This window comes from Athene cunicularia, assembly GCF_003259725.1.
Source record: "Athene cunicularia isolate RWA chromosome 2 unlocalized genomic scaffold, athCun1 chr2_part1, whole genome shotgun sequence".
In the NCBI taxonomy this organism is placed as follows: Eukaryota; Metazoa; Chordata; class Aves; order Strigiformes; family Strigidae; genus Athene; species Athene cunicularia.
Genome location: NW_020799095.1, coordinates 107,316,232 through 107,331,853, shown reverse-complemented (window position 1 = coordinate 107,331,853; position 15,622 = coordinate 107,316,232). Strand labels below are relative to the sequence as shown.

At 38.0% G+C, this 15,622-nt stretch overlaps 2 protein-coding genes across 2 annotated transcripts in view; both read left to right on the top strand.

Moving 5' to 3' along the window:
* Positions 1 to 13,407, top strand: part of LOC113476125 (ras-related protein Rab-10-like) — a 30,811-nt gene extending 17,404 nt beyond the window's left edge. Inside the window, exons 6-7 of the mRNA XM_026841455.1 lie at positions 8,721 to 10,814; positions 11,923 to 13,407. Of these exons, the coding sequence (XP_026697256.1) occupies positions 8,721 to 8,795 (75 nt within the window). The 3' untranslated portion in view covers positions 8,796 to 10,814; positions 11,923 to 13,407. The remainder of the gene's footprint in view (positions 1 to 8,720; positions 10,815 to 11,922) is intronic.
* Positions 13,408 to 14,618: 1,211 nt separating this feature from the next.
* Positions 14,619 to 15,622, top strand: part of GAREM1 (GRB2 associated regulator of MAPK1 subtype 1) — a 101,525-nt gene continuing 100,521 nt past the window's right edge. Inside the window, exon 1 of the mRNA XM_026841454.1 lies at positions 14,619 to 14,868. Coding sequence (XP_026697255.1) covers positions 14,619 to 14,868 — 250 coding nt within the window. The remainder of the gene's footprint in view (positions 14,869 to 15,622) is intronic.

Here is a 15,622-nt window from a genome sequence, read left to right as displayed (position 1 = left end):
AACAGCTCTAGTGTAGTTTCACTTCTGTGCCTGAAAAGATCCTTTTTCCTGTAGGTTTCTGTAGAATATGCACACTGTGAAGATGCTTCATGCGGATGGAATGATTGGACCTTTTGTGTTCAGCAATCAAATGTTTTATCCAAAGTTTATAGCTGTTTGTTTGGATCATTTACACTAATGCTTTTGAAGTTATTAGGACCTAAAGATTTGAGTTAATTAGTGATAAAATCAATATTGTAGCTGTCAGAATCAGAATCTCTAACTACCTCGAGTGTGTTGGCTTAAAGGTCCTTAAGAGTTGCAATACTTTTGTAGGACTGAATTATTGTTAATTAGCTCTGAAAATGTTTTGCATCGCAATTTATTTTTAGACAGTAGAATATTATTTTAGACATTAATGGATGTTCTTCATGCAGCGTATTATCATTGTCATTCATCACCAACATTAGTTATACAAAACTAACCTTCCATTCCGAATACTCTCGAAGTCATAATAAAGATAAATGAGCAAAATTACTGACAAAGTCACAAGTTGCAGTGTTTTGATTAAGTAGCCATAGGGGATGGTCAGAATAATAGCTCAGGGTTGGACTGCTTCTAAATCAAGGTCCTGTCGTATTATAGAATAACACAAGTTGTAGCTGGTTATTTTGGGGGAGGAAAAAAATGAAAAAAAGAGTGCTTTTGATTCCTTTAGCATGAAAAAGCAGCTCAGCAACTCAACAGTCAAGTATCATTCGGAACAGGAAGATAATGGCAAGTCCTTGGATAGTTGGCAAAAAGTCTCACATAAGATAACTCTGATTTTCTTGTAAATGAAAAAAACATTGCCTACTGTAAATAGACAACACATTTGTTAGTGTGAAGCATGAAAACTACAAACCAGTAGCTGTGATCATAACTGCTGCAAAGACAAATATGTGTGAATGGAGCATTTCTGCACAGTGTGTTTGAGTAAGGTCTGAGAGAATTCTCTGCAATGTGCAGAAATGATGTTTGGATATTTCTCACATTAAGATAACCTGCACTTATTTTACTTTAAGTGGAACTTTAGTATATGTACTCATCTTCATTAAAATTCATGGGTTTTGTAGTGTGGACATGCAAACAAATTCAGACCATGCTGAAAATATTATACCGCTGCATGACTTTAATTAGAACTGCTTGAGAATACAGTTCTACACTCTGCGTACATGTATGTGTGTTTGGAAAATATGTCCATGACCCTTTGTCAAGTTTGTCTCATTTTTCATCTTATCTAGAAATGTTTGCAATCCCTGATGTGGCATCACGTACCATTACTTCGGTGTATAATTTGCCATTTTTAGTGAAATGCATCTGTTGATTTAAACAAGGACTCCTTTAGCCCAGTGGTTTTGCCACTGGCCTGATAAGAAAGAGTTCAAAGTAAAAAAAAAAAATAAATCTACCATACAGTTTCATCATGGTTTTCAGATTCAACAAAATAATTTGCTTGTTCACAAAACTGTGAAATCTGAATGTAGTACTTGAATTTTAACCTCCTCTAACTGATGAAATTTTGGAGAAGGGAAAATGCAGTGGGAAGTGTGACCAGTAGCTGTGAAAAATGGCATGATAGATGCCAGTCTGAGATCACTTCAGTCGCACCTTCTTTCTGTAGTGGTAAAATACTTGCTGATTGTAAAAAGGAGATACAACTTTGCACAGTGTTTTGGCCCAAGACACCTGTGTCTGAGACGACAGGATATTGGGCCTCCCTTACTTCTGCAGTAGGACCACCTGTCCCAGACTGATGAGATGATTCAGTGGAAGCATGTCATTGCTTTACCAGTCCCACAGAGGAAACTCCTTTTAAGGAACTCCCTGGAAAAGTCTATTATGGCCGTGCTTTTGATGTGGAGGTCATTCAGAATTAAGATAGATAGGCAGGGCAAGCTGGCAGGCAGTAGACCATTTTCAGATACATTGCAGTAGGCTGTATTAATCTGAGGAAATCTAGGATTTTTTATATACGCTCTTATTCACCATCTATCATGGGCATTTCTTTAGTAACTAAATCTACAGAAAACACTCCTGTAGAGGGGCAAGATCAATGTCCAGAGTTACAGAGCTCATACAGAAGTAATGAGCTTCATGATTCTCTTGAAATTTAGAGTAAGTTGTGGTTCAGTGAAGGACTAGTAAAAAAACACATTAAAATGTGTCAGACATAACCAAAAAAAAAAAAGGCAAGTTTTTTGCTGCGTTTTCCTGTCTCTTCTTTTGTGATTTTACATGTAGTGGGTTTAAGGAAGAGAGAAGACTTCTGTATCCCAGTGATTCAGATAACTAAAGTACTGCTTGACCTTTCTGATATTTTATCATCTCAGCCATTCTATGCTAGGTCTCAATCCTACAGCTCTAATTTACACGGATAGTGTCATTAAAACAATCTGTCATTATTTGACAGCTTACATGGGTAGCAGCTAAGGAGTCATGCCATATTTTTGAGAACTCAAGATTTTCAAACCAATCAGTTAATAAGTTATTTGACTGTATTCAAAAGACTGCAGTGGAAATTAATGTTAATGACACAGCTTATTCCAGAGGTTTGCTTAGACATGTTGACAAATAACAACAGTATTGTATTTATTCACAATTCTTAGGAGTCTCAGATATGCCTAAACCTGTTCATTAATAGATGGCAGCTGTTCCTTAACAATGCTTCTGGTTGCCAGTGAAATATTTGTACTTGTGAGTCAGTCCTCAAAAAATAACCAACCCCCCCCAAATACCACCCAGAATGCAGTTAGTATTTGCAATTTTGTGTTGCTTGGTTTCATGGCTAACGAGCAGTACTCTTCTCAACTAGCTTTTTAAAAAAATATTACAAGTCTTTGCATTTCTGTCTTTGTGGGTGTGGTGGTTGGTATTTTTCTGAACTAGGAGCAGAAGGAGGGAAACTGTATTCAAAAAAATGAAAGTTTTTGCTGTTTTCTGAAGACTGCTATGTAACTCACTAAAACTTATGTTCTGCCCACCTCCCAAGAGTGATTGACTGCTAAGATTATTTTAATGTAACATTAAATAAGCATATATCTGCTGAACAGAGAAGAATCAAAATCCATTTAATAACATTTAATATTTAACAGCTGGATGTAATTTCAGATGAACATTCAGAAGTCGCAGGCCTCTGTTCTGTCCTTCCTTCATCTCTTTATCTTTCCTTCCTATGGCAACAAGATTTTTGAGATTACACTGTGTATCACATTCCTTTGCCCCTAAAGTACCTTTGAAACTTGCTAGCTGATTTAAACAAATTTGACAGGTCAAACTAAAAGATAATTAATCTCCTTTGAGTTCCTTGAAAATAAGGTGCTGGGTGCAGGAGAGGCAGAGTATTCTGCAGAAGGCAAACCTCCAGCGTTAGTTCATACGGTATTAGACAGAGGTGACTACACAGACAGACTGAAAAATGCTTCAACCAGCCACTCCAGCTGGAGATTGCATCGCAGATATCAAATTTAATTCACTGCAAGACCCAAATTCATAGGAAATCGGATTTCATTGTTGCCAAGGTTCATGGAATTGTTAGTTTGTCCAAAAGATCCCTGTGTCTCCAGCAGTGCACATTCAGTATTTCTTTATTATCCTCAGTCATGCATGGAGCCCCAGGCTTTATTTGCCCTTTATTTATCTTGTACTGACCACAGAATATTAATTTCTTCATGAGGTTTTTCATAATGCTTGTAATGCTGTATTTTAGATCTATTTTAGATTTTTATCTTTAAAACCTTCTTAGTAACATTAGTTAGCATTCTCAGCATTGCACACATGGGAACCAAGGTACAGAGATTAAAGCAAAGAGGATAAATGGTACCAACTCAGTGCTGGTGCAATGTAGGGCATAATTTTACTACACTATCTTGTTTAATTGAAGAAAAAAAAAAAAAAGTCTGTTCTGGACTTGGAATGAGCCAGATGTACCTCTGGAAACAGTAACATCTAATTAGGTCATGTAAATCAAAACTTAGTCATAATGTTTGAGTGTAAAGGATGAGATTCATCTTAGCATACAGCCTTAGTCAGCTGAAATTTCTGTGACTGATCTGGTTGTCTGGAATCGTCTATATTCAGTGGAAAGAGATGCATCTTTTTAGGATAAAATAGTGTTCTGGAGGTACTTTTCTCTCCATTGATTATAGAGGACTCCATATCTCAGCCTGTATGGTTTCATATGATTAAAGTTAAATAAATTAAACTCCAGGAGACCAAAGGACTGTTACACACTTGACTTACTTCTGGCATTTGCTGCTTCTGCAGGATCTTGACTTTAAAGCCTGATTGCTCTCTTAAATAGGGTTTTTGAGGTGGAACTAGATTAATCCTTACATAGATGATCTGTAGGGTTGAGGAACCTTAGGGTAACAGCACAGCTGTCTTCTCAAGCTTGTGGAATAACTAATTGCAGTATAACATTGTTACAGTCTACATGGTGTTAACAGAAGAGGGAGATAGAGACCTGCACTTTGCCAGTGGGTTAGATGTTTTAGGCATTGTGGAATAGCAGGCTTTGGGAGCAAAGACTTCATCCCCATTTCTCAAGGAGAGTGTTCTGCAGCAGTTAGATCCTGCTGTGCCTGACCCCATACCCTTTCCTGGTGCTCTCCCTGTCCCCCCAGTGATTGCTTTCCCTGCTAATATATCCCTGGCTCTTGCTTGTGCCCTGTCCTGCCCCTTCCTGTTGGTAAAGGTTTGTCTTCATTCTGAACATGTAATTTGAATTACAGAATGCAGGGAAAATACATGTCAAGAAAATGGCAGGACTGATCTTAGTAACAGCTCTACCTATCTACTGGCAGTTCAGGCTCAGAAGTCACATGAACTTGGTTGCATGTTCTCTGCCATGCTTTGCCACTCATCGTCAACTATCACTGTTAAATATAAACAAAATGATTGCAGCAATTAAGTATGATCATTTTGTCATTAGAGAGAATAAAAATTCCCAGAATTTAAAGAAGTTATATATTATAGTAACTTTGTTTACAGTCCCTTCTGCTCGTTTCTCTAAAACTCTTAGTTTTCCAATAAGTACTCCAAGTCTGACTTTGGGGACACTGAAATGCATTGAGTAAAATCCTGTCATTCTTCCAAACCCATAGTGAATCCCACCTCCAGAATAACTAAAACAGTATCAAAATACCAAGAACTGGTGCTAGAGTAGGTGAGTCTGACTTGGGGCACTGCTAATCTGAGCAGTTTATAGCAAGGAATGAGCAGCAGACCTTAATGAAGATTTATAAATTTACTCCATTAGAAGCCTTTCAAATAGTTTCTCTTAATTTTTGATATTTTCCTTTGTATACCAACTTAGCTTTCTTTTTCTGATTAAAAAGAAAAAGCCCAAAACATTTGGGATCACAGCTATCTCATCACAGTTCCTTTGTCTAGAAGTTAGGTATCTATTACATGCCAGTGATACAAACTCTGCTTAGAGCTGGGGAGGAGGGACAGCCAGGACGGGAGACAGCAGAAAGCTTGAAACTGGCTTGAACCAGATGCCTGCCTGTTAGGTGAGACATGTCTGCTGTGCTATTTAACAAGAAAAACTAGTATTTGATAGCAGGAAGTTTCAACTAAAATCACTGCAGGGTATAGTGGCATCTGTGTCTGTGGCTGTATTTTCAAAACCCCGCTTTGCCCAAGATGCTTAAGTGAAAACTCAAGTTTCTTGGTACCATTTTAGTTCTTCTCACCTTTTCACAGTTTTCTGCTGTTTGTTGGCTGGTTTGTTGGGGAGTGAGTTACAACAGGCTAAGCTGAAATGTGAGCTGGAAGTATTAGTGTTCACGGAGCCCTGAAGAAGGAATGCTGCCTGCCTTGTTCTCACAGGTGGGAGAGATTTGCATACCTCCCTGCTGTAATTTCCGGAGAGGAGGGTGCCCCACCTTTTCCAAGGTTTAGCTGAAGTTGATCACTACATGGGATTGCCCAGTCACTGCTTTGGTATTTTATGCAGGACTTGTAGTATCTCTTCAGGTTATGAATGTGCACTTTTTAAATGTGTGTATATCACATTTGCTTAAATTAATTCCAGGCCCTTATTTGCTTGATGAAGATCGTGCATGGAATAGTCTTATCAAACTGAAGTGATTCTTAAAGTCCTCAACTTCTAAATGGCTTTTAAAACAATTACCTCTTCTTTATTTGTGGAGAGGTGGTTCTTGTTAATCTGTCCTGCCTAATTTGTTGATGAACTACTCTCAGATAATGATTTTACAGATTATATGAACCATTTCATTGTCAAATAGGTTTCACCATTCTTAATCACTTACAGTATTGACAGTCCTTGCTAAGGATACATGAGCAGCTTAACTTGCAACCCAAAAGTACTATTAAGTAGTAAAATCTTTGCAAATAAGCATCTTCAGTGTTTAAGGAATATTCAAGTTTCTTCCCTTTAATGGGAAAGCAACACTTTCAAATTACCTGTTTAAAGTAAAGTAAGCAAAACCTGAATTCTGAAATTGTTCAAACAGGGTGTTTTCTAGAACTCTCTTACTCCTTAAACTGAATTTTTTTCTTCTGAAGAAAAACCAGGGGTGAAACAAAACCTACTTAAGTTTATGTCCACACTGATCAATGCTCAGTGCTATTTCTTGGTCTCAGTAGACTGAAGTTAAACCTCTTACTATACTATTATCTTCCAAAGCTTCCCCCCCCACCCCAGAACCTTATCTCTAAACCAGAGTGGTGTCTTGTTCCTTGAGATGACAAGGTTATAGTTGTGTACTTTTGATTCTGCCTTGCTCCCGCTTTTTAAAAGGTCTTTATACTTTACTGTCTACGCTTGAAAACTATCAAATGTTTCCACCTAGCACAGATCATAATGGCTTATGCCTGTACTCAAGCACTTTACACAACTGTGTAAAAAATTAAAATGAGAAGTTAGGAAGCTGCATGTTGAAATTTGTGTGAACTCTGAAGGATAATAAAAATGTTATTTCTGTTGGTACTTGTCACTCCAACAAAAGAACAAGTAAAAATGCTCATGCTGTATTTCTTCATACATTATTTATATGTGACTGATGACAAGTAATTCCTAAAATCAGTAAGTCACCATCTTCTAGTGCCCTAGAGTCAGAACATAAGTGTTAATAATTTTATTGATGACAGCTTCGGCATCCATCCTGAGCTTTAGACACTGCGATACCTTTCCTGCCCTCTGCTCCTGACTCTGTCCATCACTTCTGATCCCTTCTCGGGTGTTTCATCTTCTCCCCCAGCAGTGTGCACTGTGGAAGCCTCCTTGCAGCCCCAGGGAGAAATGGGCTCAGCCTCTCTCTTCATGGGGATGGTCCTGGCACAGGGCAGCCAACACACTGGGAGAGCTAAAACTGTGGCTACAGAAGGAAAAATGAAACAAATTTCATGCTTCTTCTCCAGAATTATAGGTAGCCTTAAATATTCTCAGCCAAAGAGGCACAGGGCTTATGGGGGAACCTTTTATTTTCCCCCCATTTTGGTTTAGCTAAGTAATTTTAGTTGAACCTTTCTGGATGTAGTCAATGTTCAACTACCCAGCAACATTGTATGTGTAAGTTCTCGATTCTGATACTATGATTAGCATTGTACTACATGTTGGCTTTTTTTCTCCTCTTCTTTTTTCTTTTTTTTTTCCTGTGCTTTGAATTTCATGACATGCAGCTTAGATCGCTATCCTCTCTGGAAGCTTGTCTTTATTGTCAGAGATGGCTCATTATGGCTGTTGGATTTGGGTTGAGAGGAATGTGGTGAATCCAGTGGTTGCACTTTATTCTCTGTATATCATTATATACTTGGTAAACCTGCCAAAAAGCAGGCAGGAGAATGGCAAGTAGAGAAATTAGGAGTTTTTTTTCTCCTAGACATGTGACATTATTCTCTATGTCTTTGTGCCTGAGTTCAGGGTTCAGTGTTCATAGTTCTAGAGTACAAGATTGCAACATGTACTGTATTGCACAACTGAGTTTGATTGTGTCTCTGTTCAGCACTAATTATCTAGTTGAGTTTATTGCTGAAAGGAAGAGTCCTGGTTTTGCTGATTTTTTTAAATTTTTTTTTTTTCAATCAGAACATAAATGTTTTACAAGGGCGGAATGTTATTTTCATAGTTTATCTTGATAAAGACTGAGTAGTTTCCATTTGGGGTATTCCTGGTTAATAAATAGAGGCAAGAAAATAGAGAGTTTTAGTGAATTTCACAGAACAAGTTAACATCCTTTATAACAATTAATAGCCCATGCCTTTTTTTATGGGTACTGATGTTCTGTATTTCCCTATTCCTTTCCACTGGATTTTTGCACCCCATGCTCAGTATTTCAAAGATTAGTGTACTTAACTGCAAATTAGTGAAAATTGTTGTAGTCAGCAGAATAACCTGTACATCTAGAACAATTAATGTGAGTAAAGATTTACAAGATCAGTCCATATGCTCTGTAGTGTCTCCTCAAAAGGTACTTTCTATCATCTGTCATGTTCAGAGGTAGGAGAGATGTTTGAGGCAGCTAAAGAATGTAAATATACCAAGCTGGGACTTGCATGGGCATCAGTCTCCATCTAATTTATTAGAAAACTGCAATCTTTTAATTAAATATTCAAAGGAAAAATATATCTAGTGACTCCACCAAACCTTTTACGTATTAAAATATGTGAAAATTTAAGCTTTTCAACTGTTGTGTTCTAGTTATCTTAATTGTTTGCTTTTGTTTGTTTTACAGAAAACCTGTGTATTATATGACTTAGATGTTGTGGCTCTAAATGAAAGTAAGAAGAGAACCTGCTGTGCATTCTGAAGTATTGTTTCTTAATCCATTTTCTTTTCAGAAAATATTAAATGTTGCAGAGGAACATACAAGATTTTAAAAGTGAGCCTGTAATCCCAAAACACAGTATTACACAGACTTTGTTGCCAAATGTTTTGATATGTTTATATTATATTTTCATATTTTTAATGTGAAGTTAAAACAATTATCTGACTTTGGAATTATTAGATGCATCGCAGGATGACTGCATTTGCATACAAATGTTTGCAGAAATGAATATAAGTGATAATTTTCTAAGTCTAATTTTCTCATATTAAAAAAAAAATTACCTTGACTTCTTTTTTCTGTGTTATTTCTGCAAGATTTGTAATGTAATGAACATTGACACCATCACACAGGCAACTTTCTGATACATGAAATCACTTTTGCTATCCCCTAGATAATATCTCTTTAAGTGGCTGATATTTACCGCAGTACGCTAAAATAATTTTCTGGGAATTCTCGGCTTTGTTTCTTTTATAGCCATTTCAGAAACATAGGTGTTACTTGAATACCCTTGAACAGGGAGGCTGCAAAGGTGAGGGCTCAGAGGAACAAATAAGAATAAGCCGTATACAAGATCAGTATGTTGCTGAGCCTTCCTTAGAAGGCAGGAAACATGGAATAATAGAATGCATCCAGTAATAATTATCTTGCTAATATAAAGTTTTATTATTCTATGAAATAATTCATGCAGGTGTTAGCAGCATACCTGCATTTTCAAATGTTCCTTTGCTCATAAATGATCACAATTTTAAAAGGATGTGCAGTGCTTATTTGATATTGTGAGATATTTATGTTATTTTCTTAATGTATAAATACATCAGGTATCTGATTCTGCTCATTTAGATCTGTTTTATACTGGTATGTAATATCTTTAATTTCATTGAAGGATATATGATCTTATTTAAACTTAAATGAGGGCAGAATCAGGTTACCATTTTTTTTCTTTAATCAAAGGCAAAGAAAATACAAATCAAACCTGCTGGACAGGCACAAAGCAAACACAAGTTAGGAAATCTGAAGAATTGTGATCATATTGTCTTTTTATTAATTTTTTTTGCCTGGGAGTTGTGATTCTTGCTATTACATTTATTTTTTTTATCACCATTTTTGAATTAATAATACTACTGTGCAAAACTGTGTTGTGAGCCACCTCAGCACATCCAGAAAAACTAACTCCACTGGCTTATTGTTCTGGAATGTCACTCCCCTCCTGAAATATGCCTACTTCTTTTTGAGGGCTGTTTGCAGACTGTAATAATATCAAAATATTATTAAATTTGGTATTGAGACAGTGAGCTCAACTGGAAAATGCTCTCTGAAGCATAGGGGACATAATGTGCCTGCGCATACTGCCGGGTTACTGTCCCACCAGGCCATTTAGTATGCTTGCAGAGGGGTGTGAAAGGATGGGAAGGGCTTCGTGTTTACAGCTGCTCCAGACTACTCATTATGGTCAGTCACTTAAACTAGCAAAATCTGAAAACAAGGAACAAAGGGTAATCACTGCTTTAGTTACAACTGTAGCAGAGGAAGAAACCAGTGTTGGAAGGGATTTTGAGAGGCTGTCTAGGTCCTTGTCTTGTGGTGTCTCTGAGTGGCATACAGTCTGTTTTAAACTGGTTTGGCAAGCAGGAAGTTTCCTAATACCTAACTTAACTGACACACGTGGAGAGCAGGCTCTCCCTTTCCTCTTGATGTAGGTGAACACCTCTGCCTGCCCTCACTCTTCTCTTCAGGCCAGAGAGCCCCTGTCCCTTCTACCTTACCTTGTAATTTTGGTTTTTGGAATCCTTTGCCAGTTTTGTCTCTTTCCTCTCAATATTTTTGTGTTCTCAGCTATCCTGGAGTTTAGACCTGAAAACTGAGCAGGCTATTCTGTAAAATGATTTTTTCGTTATCTTATGATACTCCTATTTATGCATTCCAGCATCAGCATAATACAAGATAGCCTAGCACTGCTCATGATCCATAATCTCTTTCCTGAAGAACTGCTTTTTTATCCTGGTACGTACTTGTGCAGCTGATTATTCCTTTGTATGTGTAGAACCTTCTGTTTCTCCGTATTCGGTGGCATTTCAGTTTCTCCAGTCTGTCAAGATCCTTATGAATCGTAATGCTGCGCTCCAGCATAGTTGGAGCCTCTTCCTGTAGATGCAGTCTGCAAATGTGAGTAAGTGTACTCTGCTCAGTCATCAAAGATACTGATGAAAGTACTGAATAGTTCTGGATCCAAGACAGATCTCAGCGAAATCCCATTCTGTATATCCTTTCATCTTGAGACTACTAATTATTTCCAACTAATTTTGCACTCATATGCTTGTCTAGACTTTTTTTTTTTTTTTTCGGTTAAGAGCACATTTTGTGAAACCCTATGATCCTCACTCTTTCTACCCTATCCATGAATCCTGTTACCATCTGGTAGAAGTGAATTAGATTGATGTGGTATTATTTGTTACTGACAAACTCATGCTTTACTTCTTCTATCTTTACTTTCTAGACTCTTGCAAATGGTTGGATTACCTTTTTTTTTTTTTTTGAGAAACTAACTAGTTTTTGAGAAACTAACTAGTCTAACCAGTTTGTAGAGCTCTTTCCCTTCACCCTTTGAGAGACAGGCAATCCTTTTCAAGTTTTCTGGAACCTCACTCATTCTCTATTGATTCTTGGAGGTAATCAGTAGCAGCTCTAACGTTGCTTGAACGCTAAAGGAGTTTTATCAGGTCCAATCTGTCAAAAAATCTTTAGCTTACCTAGTATTTTCCAGTCTATTTCTTCATTTTTCTAGGCCAAGCTCTTCGACCTTTGTCAGTACTGCTAATAGTGAAATCACATTTTCTTTCTTAAACTGAAGACTGAGGTTGGAAAAGGCATTAAGGATACTGGAGTCTCAGCATCTCAGTCATTAGGTGATGATTAAATAGATTTCCCCTCTGTGAAATGACAGAACAGTTTTTTCCTTCCTATTCTCACTATGCATCTTTCCAATAGCCTTGCTATCTTTTAAATCCAATTTTCCAACATTTTGGGACCTTATCTTTCTGGTTTTGTCTATACGTAGTCTGTACATTTATTTGTAATTTAGCAATCTGACCTACTTACTACTTTCTTTCAGATCATTGAAGATTTTATGATTCAACCCAGTTAGTCTTTATTTCACTTCCTTTCCTTCCTCTGTGTAGATCAAATTCTGCAGTTTTGCCTTCAGCACTGGATCTCCCATGAACTTCAATCTGTCCTGAACTCACAGAAGTTTAGCAACTAGTTCTCTGAGTTTTAGTCTCCATTTAGTTCCTCCTTCTCTTCCTAACAATGATAAATAGATAAAAGAGGGTAGGATTGATTTGTAATTTTAATTTTGTCTCTGTATAGCTAACGAGCATTTCAAATACAGGAGTTTTTTCTATACATTTTTCCTTCTCGCAGTGTTTTCTGCTACTTGTGGCTTAAGTATGATCCACTCACTGGCTCACTTTAGGGAGATGCAAACACTTAGGTTCCCATTCAGTGTTTGCTGCATGCTTCACCCCTCCTACCTGATGCAGTGTGCTTCACCTAACACTCCAAATAGCAAGAGTGCTCTCCTCTTTGCATCTTTTGCTCTCCTGGAGCAAAACAGCTGCCTTTTTCTGAGCATATGCATTGTTGGGTACGTTCACAGGAGTGTGCCACTGGGGAAAAACCACCACTCTCACTAGAAAGGACCAAAAAACTCTCCCACCAAAATGGAACACTGTGCTTGGAGGCATTTTCCCACCTAGAAAATAGGATGCAAGTTGTGAGCATTATCTTCATTTAGTTCTCTCCGAAGCTGGATGATAGTGTTGCACAAATTCCCACAGATGGAATTTTTAGAATAAATAAAGGTTAAATAAGGGATTTGACTGGAAAAAGGAGGACACCTTTTATAGTGAAATAGAAGATAAAAGGTGAACATTCACACCAGACCCTCAGATCTCTTGAGAATATCCTACCTGAGCAAAGATTGTTTGGATTTTGCCAGTAAGACAGGAATAACATTCTCTTTCAAAACATGAAACATGATGTACAGACATCAACTATATCAAATGTGGTGTTCTCTTTCCCCCTTGCCTCAGAGAAATGTAGGTATTTAGGATCTGATTCTGAAGCGATCACTGCATTGCCTGTTGTTTCCCACTGGACTTGTAAATACTTATTACAAAAAACAAGCCTTTGGTATAAAGGCAAATCACCTGTAGGAAGAAGAAATGCAAATTCATGGGACGTTTTAAAGAAATACTGACTATGAGGGCTCTACATGAAACAGTGTATAAGGCTCAGAGTCTTATTTGGTGCGTGTATACTAAGGTGTAAAGCATGTTACCAGATTCATACTAAATCAGTTTGTTGTGAACAGCTCCATTTCAAATGTTAACGTAGATACAAACTGATGAGGATCCAAAATGCTTTAAAAAAATCATTTTACTGGCAATGGAATAAATATATACTAGAGATTTTACAGCCTGCTGCATAAATGTGTTGTGAAATCAACATGAAAGTCAATTTAAAATGCATTTAAGAGTAATTTCAGGAATTATTCTGAGTCCCCCTGCCACTGCTTACCTTTTTTGGTGACAATTTGCTGACAGGCACATACAGAAAAACTAAGATTTGTGTAACTGAGGCCCTGGTCCTGAGCTGGATCTTCTCACAGGGATTCCACCTGATGGCTTCATTAGCATTTTGCACCAGTGGGAGACTCTGGTAAGAGATCACACTAAGGAACTAAGGCATTTCTAGACATCACAGAAATCATTATATCTAAAGTTTTAATTATATATAAGGTGCTGTTAAAGCAAGAAATTGTCTGAGATTCATATGTGCTGGTGATTTGAATACTGTGTATGTAATATTAGAATATATTTCAAGGAGGTTGAGCTATAGTACAGTTAGGATACATAACAAAGTCACTCTAAGAGCTCCATCGAGGCATTTAAATACCAGTAAGCTTTATGGTGTCTCATTGCCTGGAAATAACTGAATTAAATTTAAATAGTATCTAGAAGTTATATTTTTAAAAAACGCATCTTGTTCCAGCAGGATGGGTAAGAGTGGGTGGGGTTTCCACTGGTCGGAGAGAACACAAACACAGTTGCGTGAAGATGGCTGTAGGCCATCTAAAACCATCTGAAGAATGAAAAAATCTTTAAATAAAAAGCAGCAGTAACTATTTCTGTGTGAAGATGCATTTCTTCCCAGACAGCGGAAGTGCATGATGTCTGAGAAGAGTATTTGCTGTGAGACAGTATCTATCCTGGAATTAATAGTACCCAAGATGGTGCTTAAAAACAATTGTTGACAGACTAGCACTTCAACTATTGTGAATATGGTGAATCCCAGTCTGACCTAATTTGCTTTGCTTTATACACTGCCCCCAATAACCTCTTCAAACCTGAACAAGTTAAGACCATGGTTTTGCTTTCCATATTTCAGCAATAATGCTCTTTGCTGTTATATTACTTTGCACTTCAATAGCTTAATTCACTCGAGTTGTTCAAAGCATTTGGTGAACTCTGTGAAAGGGAAGCTACTTGGAAAAAAACCCGAGTGTCATATTTTTAAAGCTAACTATTCTGGTAGGCAGGATCTAATGGCGGCATGGCTGAGTGTCAGAATTAAGGTTTTCCTTAGTGCTGGGAAATCCCGGTGCCAAACGGTGTAGCTAAAGCGTGGACCCACATCAGCATGAGGTTCAAACCAACCCCGATCCATTTGAAACGAGATAACTTGGGTTTTCTGTAACCCTCTGTGCCGACTGGCTTCCACGGTCTTTGTTTCATCTTGGAGTGCATGGCTGAAGTCCCAGTCTCTGTTTGCAGCAGAGCAGAACAAGAGTGTGTCTGTCTTGGCCCTCCTCATGCTCGCGGTGGTGCTGGCACCAGCAGTCGCAAAGGCACGCAGCAGCGGCTGGCCCGTCACCAGGCGTGCGAGGAAGGGCGAGCAACAGGAGAGCTCGTCGTACAACAGCTCTTCCCCCAGCTCTGCCAGCCCCAGCAGTCTCCAAGACAGACACCGTGGAAGATGGAGCCTGAAGAGGGATGTTAGCTGTGGATGTTTTCCGTCGTTTTACAAATCACTGAAAGGCACTTTTATGTTTCTAGTCAACAGCACAGTCTTAAACGTAGCCAAGTTTACTGCAATAAAATAAACAGCTTTGACACAAAAGCGAACAAAATAAACTTAAGCACAGCACAATGCAACCACCCAGGAGTTAGTTTTTCTGGTTTAATTTCCCAGAGTGTCTGCAGTCTGGCAGTCTGGAGATGCCTGAAAATGCATAAAAAGTGGTATCATTAAATAAAATATCTTACGAAGTCATAGAAGACTTCATCACATAAGCCACTTTGAAAAGAGAACTCATAGCTGATTTTAAATATTCCCGTGGTCTGAAGACCCTTGAATACACAATATAGGTAATACATGTGATGCTTGCATGTGCAGTAATGATAGAAGTGAGTTGAAGATTTGCCTCTAACTTCTGCGCACTACTCTTCATACGTTAAATACCCATCTATAGTTCACAGGTGAAAAACTAAAAAAATAGAGATATAGATAGAAAAACTAAAAAAAAATAGAGATCAAAGTCGCCATCTAATTGGACTTTTTTTGAAAGAAGGCTGAATTTCACAGGCAAAGTTACAATGCTAAATTAAGCGGTGAGAAGCTGCAATGCAAGCCTCTTGCTCAAAATTGCTTTGATAAATGAAACGAGAGTGAACCCACGTCCTCCAAGACCCCCGAGTACCCGCCCTGCGCCCCGACCCCTGTCCCGTCGTGTCCCGCCCCACCGGCCG